At 34.6% G+C, this 9,655-nt stretch overlaps 1 protein-coding gene across 2 annotated transcripts in view; it reads right to left on the bottom strand.

The window, feature by feature from the left end:
- Positions 1-9,655, bottom strand: part of LOC113672379 (E3 ubiquitin-protein ligase TRIP12) — a 30,996-nt gene that overhangs the window by 19,381 nt on the left and 1,960 nt on the right. For both annotated transcript variants that reach the window (XM_027188660.2, XM_027188661.2), the window contains exons 3-17: positions 8,810-8,878; positions 8,593-8,664; positions 8,402-8,464; positions 7,437-7,829; positions 6,659-6,724; positions 6,159-6,190; positions 4,918-4,956; positions 4,443-4,526; positions 4,065-4,160; positions 3,807-3,889; positions 3,025-3,090; positions 2,684-2,719; positions 2,453-2,548; positions 1,078-1,170; positions 311-364 (exon numbers count right to left, since the gene is read on the bottom strand). In XM_027188660.2, the coding sequence (XP_027044461.2) occupies positions 311-364; positions 1,078-1,170; positions 2,453-2,548; positions 2,684-2,719; positions 3,025-3,090; positions 3,807-3,889; positions 4,065-4,160; positions 4,443-4,526; positions 4,918-4,956; positions 6,159-6,190; positions 6,659-6,724; positions 7,437-7,829; positions 8,402-8,464; positions 8,593-8,664; positions 8,810-8,878 (1,342 nt within the window). The remainder of the gene's footprint in view (positions 1-310; positions 365-1,077; positions 1,171-2,452; positions 2,549-2,683; positions 2,720-3,024; positions 3,091-3,806; positions 3,890-4,064; positions 4,161-4,442; positions 4,527-4,917; positions 4,957-6,158; positions 6,191-6,658; positions 6,725-7,436; positions 7,830-8,401; positions 8,465-8,592; positions 8,665-8,809; positions 8,879-9,655) is intronic.

Here is a 9,655-nt window from a genome sequence, read left to right as displayed (position 1 = left end):
CTTGACTTCTTATTCTAACCACAATCAATACTTCTCTGATAAGCTATGTGGAAATACAGGGTTGTCATGTAGACCACTATGTACAAGTTACAATGATAAAGTAAACAAAGGTCTGTTAAGGATTTTGTTACGTATTCTTGTAGTCATAAGTATTAATTTGAAAACAAGGCACCACTGGATAGAAAATTCAAGTTTCTCACTACACCTGATAACAAAGGAAAACTCAAATATTGATTCAAATAATATTTATAGATGGTCTAAATTGCAGTGTGTGGAAAATATATTTTGGGGCCCTTGGACCATTCTGTACCTGAGCAGATATTGAAAAGAAATCCAAGTACAGAAGACAAGCTGACATTCCTCCCTTGGTCAAGAAAACACAAACAAAGTTAGTTGTTAAACAGCTACCTCAGAAACTGCATCGTATAATGCCCTTAAAATCACAAGAACAAAAACCTTTCTTATACATGATTTACATGTAATTAAAGCCTGTGCAATGTGTTATTCTTTACAACATTCAAACATCTGATTTGCTTTGATTAATTTCAATCTTTTAGTTTGCAAGTTTGATGGATTCCAAGTAAAAAAAAAGTTCATTACCCGACTCATAGTGCATCGGTCAACATCTACATGTATATTGCTTACAAATTATTGTTTAAGTTATAAATGTTATGGCTCCAATTCTTCATCAAGCTGAACTAAAATTTTCTTGAGTTTGATTCACACCCCTTCAGATGCACGCTCTCTGAACAAGTCTTTTTTCACATTTTGATTCAATTAGTACATGAAATCTAGAACAACTAAAAAGCTTACATGTTTCATTCACAAAATGTTCTGCCATAATTATCTGGTGTGGTTAAACAGGGTAGTTCACCCATCATGGCAAATGACCCTTTCATTGCACAAATTGCATTTCATGAGCAGTTCCACTCAATTTTCTGCCACTCATTTGAGTACCACATTCTAACCAACCTCAGCATATCACAGATGGAAGGTAATTAACTCCTGGCTACCAAAGCACACTTAAAACCCTAGTATAATACACTGTATCATTGAACACTGAACATGAACACTTACAGCTTGCAAGATAGCTTTTCCATGTCTTCTGGATAACATTGCTAAGGCAGTGAGAGCTTGCTCTGCAACATCCATACACTGTATCACTTGTAGCTAGCACATGGTAAAAACAATTATTATTACAAGAAGACTAGTTTTAATCAAAACTATAATAAAATTCTCGAACATGATTGGTTATCACCAGCCCAATTCAAGCACTTATAGGACAGTGTATCCGTCATGCTTGAAATTGAACAGTGTAATAGGACAGTCAAAGGGACAGTTAGCACCTCATGCCTGTGTTAAAGGACAGAACCCATCATGTGTGTGTGCTGTTGACTTCCATTTCACTGCGTTAACTGTTGTCTAGTTTCTCTCTCAAATTTGTCAGGGTTTTGATGAATTGGTTACAGGACTTCCTGTTGTTCAATCTGTCTGTAATCATACTGGTGGTTAACAAATTGGACTTCCGTTTTGCAGTTGTCCAAGTTTGTTAATCACTTGTATGATTACAGACTGAATTGGATTCCATTCGATCCTATTACCTATGCATTTGGATTGTACTTGTGTTTGCTGATGATGATAATAATAATAATTATAGTAATAATAATAATAGCAATAAAAAATAATAAGTTATAAAAATGAAAATAATAATGATAATAGTAACTATAAAAAAAAATAATAATAATAGTAATAATGACCAAAAAGATCCTCCTGTAAGTCCATAATAAGGGAGATTAATCCCTTTAAGTCTCAAAGAACTGATGAATACAAAAGTTGTTCATTTGAAATCTTGCCCTTTCCACCATGCTGCCACTATTTGATAGCTGACTTCCCTTTGGAACAGAATTCTAGCAATTATTAATTTTCAACTCTGAATACTGTATTTCTAATGTTCTGATAGGTTAACTCAACCCCAATTGTTTTGTTGTTATGGCTCTTTTTTTTTTCATTCAGCTTACGGTAATAGCAAAAATAAAAAAAACAAAACAGAAAAAAAAGAGCATCTCTCTCATTCAAAATACCAACCCACCAAGAGATAGAGAGGAACAACAATTTTAAAGAGTTAGAGAAGAAAAGAAAAGAAAAGAAAAATGTTTAAAAGAAATCCCCCTTAGAATGTAATGGATTTATTTCAAGTTGTTATTAGTTGATTGATCTAATAGATTATATCAAATTAAAAAATTAGCTTTTCTTTATTTCACATTTACCAGTATTTAGAAAGAAAGTAAGAATGGCACCATTTTGCAAAGCATAGAAGCCTATGTTATGCATATTTATAGGTTAAGAGATTTTGCCTGTAATGTTTTTTCCATCTTTTTAAGTCTTGATTAACATGGAAAGAATTGTTATTATCATTATTATTAGTATTGTTCACACTTATCTTGCAACTTACTTTTTCTATAAACACAGGTACTGCTTCTACTACAACAGCTGTTGATCTGGGAAGAGCTTCCATGAGATAGGTTAGGGCACGACAGCCATGATTCATCTTTGATAAAATGTAAAAAAAAAGACATAAAATGTGAATACAAAGAAGAATCAACAGAGGTGTTGAGATCATACAGTGTGTGTACAGTTCAAAGAAATGAAATGTCAGATAAATTTAACTAAATGCTCTGCTCACCATATCAAAGTTATGCTCCATTGAAAGTAAGTTTACCTGCAAAGGACAACAGCCTTGGTCAGAAAATAAACTACCACTAATTTTTAATTAATTAGCACATTGGAGAGTAGAAACCCAAACTTAATTAGTTTCATAAATGAAGAAGACCAAAACTTTCTGAAAGTCTATACCAATTTCCTCCTCGCTTTAATTTTGGTAACATTGCTTTGCCTTGGTATCCTTCACTTGTCCACCAGAAATGTGTGCAAGTAGACTTGAGTCTAAATCTTATCAGCCACACTAGCTACATTGTATGCTCTGCATAAGCAGTGTCTACATAGTAAGACAAAGTAACTACTCACAAGTGCAGGTACAACTTGTTTCACAGGAAATCCCACTAAACTCTCTTCATTACCCATTACTAAAAACTAAAAAAACAAACACCAAAAAGATACATCAACTCTATTGAGTCCTTTACATTGAATGTTGGCACTGTTACACTTTGATTCCAAGGTATACCATAGCTCAGAACAATTGTATTGTTTCTGCACAAGTCAAACAAGGTCTTTTGCACCAAAACATCAACAACCAATTTTTATATTCTAACAAAATTATTAAAAAAGCTGTATAGTAAGATCAACTCCACCTCAAGTTATAATGGCAACTTATATCTTTCTTAACCTACGTGTACACTGTATTCTGCAGAGCATTTATTCAAACCTTATAAAATCGTGTTTTCAAAAGCCGATTTAAATTCAGGACTCTTTTAAGGGTTACAAGTACAAGTAGTAGTACATAAACATGACATTAAGGGTGTTTCTTTTTCTTTCAGTCTTTGGGGAAATACTTTTAATGTGTCATGATGACTGGGAATTTGAATGATAAATAAAGTAGAATGAGAAATGAGATATTACAGCTGTACTGATACATCAATACAACTCAGAGAACATGTTGTATCAAAATTTACAAAATTTATCCTACTTCATAAGATTATTTTGAACTGCATAGTAATATTGGGCTGATGCTGAATTTATTTTTGTCAGGAAGTAAAGAAAGAGAAACAAAATCCAGGCCTCCTATGCATTAAAATAAGTTTAAACAACAGAAGAGTAATTAACTTGACTAGTGCACTCCTGTAACATACCTGGCACATTTCAATGACAGATTGAAGCTGCTGTCCTTCATCAGATGATTGGATTCCTGCCAACATCTGTTGAACTTTACCACCTGTGCATTGAAAACACATGTTATCCTACACTGTACACATCACTTAATAAAACTCATGTTTTACCTGAAAATTTTGTTTCAAAAATTATTTGTATTCGTCATCTTTGAGAAACCATGAGGTACTAGAAATAACATAAAAAGAAGAATTCTATTCAAGTTTGTTTTGCTCATTTACCTGAACCAGAACTGATAGTTCGGTGCAACAGCTGATGCATCCGTGGTCCTAATGAACCAATGAGATGAGAAGGAACACCCCTTGCCTCCAGGAGGGCTGTAATTCAATGAACCAAAATATTGTTACATCCATCTGTTTCTTTTTTTGGTTAAAATATTTACTTGATCATAAGAAGTAAACAAACATGTACATAAATATACAGAGAATTTGAGTCATACCTTGAGTTTTTCCTGCATGAGTAGAATTAAACTTTTAAGTTTACATTTTATAATTCAGTAACAGTTGGCATGTGATATCTTTGTCAATCGTATGAGTAAACATGTCAGAAGAATAGGTTATTTTGTTGTTATGGGAGAAAAAAGCTAAAAATAAACTGACCTTGTAATCTTGATAACTCGCCATCTTTTAGCTCCATATCTTCAAGGCTGCCAGAACCCTCCAATTCACTTCTGGAGGCTTCACCTATAGGCACAAACAATGTTACCAGTCAGTGTCACTGATCATACAGCACATTTCCCTAGCCCTTGCCTTAAAGTGCTCATAATATAAATAACCGTGGATACTTGTCTATGGATTTTATGTCCTTAGATTACCACCTCTCTTAATTATAGCTTTTATTCTGCTTGGCTGATTTAAATAATACTACTTGCTTTGGAGGTTGATGCGAAGCTTACAAAGATAAAATATTAAAATGGCACAGCATTACTCTACACCCTTTATGATGCTGCTTAATCTGAACTACATCTCTCAATTCATGACATTTTTTGAACAAAGTTTAAATTAAATCAAATTTTCCTAAAAGAGGCACAGAAAAAGCAAAAACAAACCAACCCCCTCAAAATTTCGTAATTACCACTAGCAGAAGGAGCAGAATCCTCAGCAGTTCCGTGAGCTAAAGAAGGAAAAATAAAGTTACTCAAAAGCAACAGGCCTCATTGGTGAAGACAACGGTGAGGACAATGTTAAATCCAAAAGTTACTGGCTGGCTTCCAAACTAGCTTTTACTTTCTTGTGAAAATGAAAAAAAAGGAAGTTGTAAGGAAAATACTGAGGATGAGAGTTCTTCATTTTATGCAAAAATGTCAGCAACTTTATTTATGCATTTACAAAATAACCCTCCAAATCTCTCCAGATCATCATTTAATTACAAACCATTCTCTATTGATAGTACTCTTATAATTCAAAACAATTACCACATAGAGAAACACTAAAATCTAGTCTATATCAAAAGACCTTTTCAACCTTTAACATGTAAATCAAAGCACTATATGAAACCATGTACAGCTGTCACTTCCCTGTGCTTGTTTGACTATAGTTCAGCTTGGTATCCAGTCAAGTCGCCAACAGTTCAACTCATCAACGCCAACTCGCCGACCTTTAAAATCGAGTAGAGAAGTCGGCGAGTTGGTCTTCAATCCAGTGCAACTTATTAGAAGACAGACATATAGAAAAGTAAAAGATATTTAGCGAAAAAACAATTTTGTTTTCTTCCAACAAAGTTTATAAGGATCTCATGGCAAATAAAGCAAGGTAGACATCGCCAATGAATATAAAAGCTTCAGACGCGAACAAGTTATTGTGTGACAATACCGCAAAGACTCACCATGTCAGTCGATCAGATTATTCTATGAAAACTTGGCTTTCTATACAAGATCTTGTGTCTGAAGCTTTTATATTCATGGGCGATGTTCATATGAGACTCATATGAGAAACTTTGTTGTAAGAAAACAAAACTGTTTTTTTACTAAATATCTTTTACTTTTCTGTAAGTTTATCTCCTAATAAGTTGTACTAGATTGAAGACCAACTTACCGACGTCTCTACTAGATTTTATACATCGGCGAGTTGGTGTTGGTGAGTTGAACCGTCAGCAACTTGACCGTAATTCTTCAGCTTTAAATTTTAATCAAAGTTTGCGACTTTTGCATGGGTTCTCTGGCTAGATGCTGATAACATTGAACAATCATGTAAGGACTTACAACAAAAACAAAAACCAAACTGATTGAACAAATATATTCAACTTCTTTGATAAAGAATCTAAACTCAGAATATGCAGTTCCATAAATTAACAGCTTTGAATGGTTAAAAATGTACCTCCATCTAAAGATCCTGGTTCCTGGGGAGCACTGTTCAAAAAAGTTTACAAATCAGTACAGTCAACTTAAGTTTACATGCACTGTGTAATTAACTGTGTATGCTCTATGATTATGCATAATATCTGATTTTATACAAATATGTATACACAGAATGATGTACATTTTTGTTTCATGTACATGATCATTCATACATGCATTTATACAGTCATTATCCAAATAAAAATAAGGATCACTGAATGGACATAAACATGTAACTGATGACAATTTTTCAGTTTACATGTAACTCTTCAGGGCTAATCATAGGTAATGATAATTCCCAACTGAAACATGATTTTAAGACAGCATTTCTAGTTTTCTCAAAAGGAAAGATCACTGCCCATACATGTCTTTTCTGTGTTTAAAAAGTATATGTTACTCTCTCCCTCAAAGACAAATAAAGTCAATAAGTAGACAAAAAAATTCCTCAAGATCAAGTGATGTCTTATTTGTACAACTAACTTGTCAGCTGACATGCTGGGTGATTGTCGGCGTGTCCACGACTGCTTCTTTCCTGGCCCATGCCGACTGAAACCAAAGAATTTTTTTTAAAAGAAAAAACAGCATCAGACTAGTGTGCAAACCCCTGTAAATACCACTGGAATTGTTTCCAATATGCAAGTAAATAAGTGCATTTCAAAATATTTTCTCTACATACTGAATGCACAGTCAGTGCAAAATTTTTAACAGGTTATGAATTTGTACATGTAAGTTTCACTATTTCACAATGTTATGTTCCTCTATAAATAACCTCTCACACTTCTGAGAGGAACATAATACCTTAAGCTTGTCACTAAGTGCCAGCTGCTAGCATAATTTGGGGGATGAGAAAGTGAAGATTGATTGCTAGATTCTGGCAGGTAATTATTTGGTAAAGGGAAATGAATGGTTTTTAGGTGGTACATGCATAATCTTTGAATATCAAAACATATCCTTGTTGTGAAAAGGTTTGAAAAAACTCCTGAATAACTTGAGTATTGGTGCCACCACAGCACTTGTAAATATGAAGCTTAGGAGCCTTGTTTGTTTCTAGATCTCCTTTTCAGCAAGCTCAGATCTTAACTCAACCACAGGCTATTCCTCACCTACAACCCTACAGTACAAACTGAAATTCATATACTTAACTGTATAGCAGAGTTATTTAGTATTATCACCAAAACATGGGAACAAAGTGTATTGATATAATACAAAGTAGCTTTTCTGTTCAAATGACTACAAGCACTTAATATGAAAACCAGACCTGTTGCTGGCACAAGATCCCGTTGTCTCTTTTAATCTCTGTGACCGCCTTAAGCCTGTACTAGGCTCAGGCGGGTCACTCCTTCTCCAACTTCGTGATGGCGCACAGGTAGTTCGGGATGCAGATTGGCTTGGTCCAGCAGACTTATCAGATAATGACGACGATGACGCAGAGCGTCTTCCACGAGAGGAAGACTTGGATGAGGAGGATAAGTTACCAATGGCTGATGATGAGGGATTGCTCAGATGGAGAGTAGAGGGTTGAGATGTCACCAAATTACCAATGACCGTCAAAGAAGGCTGGGATTGCCTTGATTTGCTGAAAGCTGCAGCAAATGAAGGCACAGCCGTAGGCTTCCTATAAGCTTCCTGCTTTTCTTGGGTTGGTTGACCACTTAAGAGAGAAAGAAAATTCTATTGACTTCAGCAACAGCTACCTACAGCTGTTGGTGGACACAAATTTTTAAAAATTTCACACAAACAAAAATTATTGCCATTACAAGAAAGTACATAGTCCAGATAATGCTCATTAGAAGTCACTGCAATGCAACCACATTATTGAGGGCATGTTGATCATGGAATTGTTTATATATACTATGGTTAGTGTGACTGAAGGTATAGCAAACACCTGCAGTCAAACAAATGTCTCATTCTTCAAGTTTATTCATGTTTGGAACAAAACTTCAATTTCAAACTTATCAAATATCAGGTCCTTATTTAGGTGCTTGTAAAATAATGACCTGAATTTTAATATTAAGTCTTTTTTTTAACATTTAGTGATTTTCCTTTTAAGCTGCCACTTTGGAGGAAAATCAGTAAAAAAGGATTGCACAGAGCGCAGTAAAATACATCCTTATTAACCTTATATGCTATTGACACCTGCAGATAACTGTAATAACATTAAAAATATAATACTTCTCTGAAAGAAATAAGCATAAGGTCTGCTATTATTGATATTCCCTTCACCTGTGAGTTGAACAATCACTTGTACTAGAACGAGGGCTTGTTGATGCACTACGTGACCTTAAACTAAACAAAGCAGATACATTATTTATGAAATGCACCTGAATCATTGATTCGTTTCCTAACAATTGAGCAAATAAAATTTTACATCAGCTCCTCTATAAAGACTTCAAATATGGTTTTAGATGACTCACTTGTATGTGCAGGTTACAGTAGACTGACTTCTTTGTGTCAGAGATGATCGCCTTTGATGGCTGGGTTTAGATCTGTCGGTGGGAAACGCAAGTTTACCTCTTACAGTTAATAACAAAGCAACATTAAAAACTTCTAGACAGTGGTGAGAATCTGAGATGTGTCAAGTTAATGAAAAACAATGTAGATTAACAGTCTTTAATTGATCCTTTGCATTACCTCTTGTTATCCACTTCCTTAGAAGTGGTTTGATTGGTTGATCCTTTCCTTTTTCCTTGTACTTTGTTTCTGTTAAAAAAAATACTAGCAAATCAATTAAAAGCATGAACTACAAACTTGCATATTGCAAAAGACATACAAATCATCTTTAGCAGCCATATGACTCCATGGGTGTAAGGTGTGGTCCATCTGTATCCTTGATTTACCAAACTTCATTGTTTGGTTGGTGTGGATTTGGTAATGTATGATATTGAGTTTGCAAAAATGAAGGTGAAATTAGAATAAGGGATAACATTGAGCCACAAGATACAAGCCTTTATCTCAAGGAAGCTTTCAATAAGGAATAACACTGAACCACAAGATACAAGCATGCATCTTGAGGAAGCTTCCAATATAGAAAAGTGGGTTTCCTCTAATGGAGAACTAAATGAAGAAGAGCACATTTTTTCTAGCTCAGTGGGATTGTGTTTTTAGTGTGTGGGGAGTTTCAAGCACTGCGGGAGAAGCAGAGCCACATTAGTGAAGTAAAGATTTCCTTCTTCTAGCAAGGTAAAAAGTCTTCCAAAAAGTGCTTTTTTTTCAAGCCACTAAATGCAAAAGAAGGAAGCCTGTGTTTTTCTTATTGTTATACTTAATTTCTCTTTCCCTTTGACAAGTACATGTCTTCAAGTAAGGTTAGGTAAGGTCAAGTAAGGTAAGTACATGTAAAGCTAAGATTTTGAGCTGACATTCTATCTATTGTTTAGCTATTGTGATAATGCCTGGCATGGTTGCCGCTCATAGGGTTGGAATTTGTGCCATGAACCAATTTGCAAAGTTCCATCATCTTTAATGTACCCATCATAA

This window comes from Pocillopora damicornis, chromosome 6, assembly GCF_964200805.1.
Source record: "Pocillopora damicornis chromosome 6, jaPocDami1.2, whole genome shotgun sequence".
NCBI classification, from domain to species: domain Eukaryota; kingdom Metazoa; phylum Cnidaria; class Anthozoa; order Scleractinia; family Pocilloporidae; genus Pocillopora; species Pocillopora damicornis.
The sequence above is the reverse complement of the archived record's forward strand: the minus strand, read 5'-3'. Positions and strand labels throughout refer to the sequence as shown.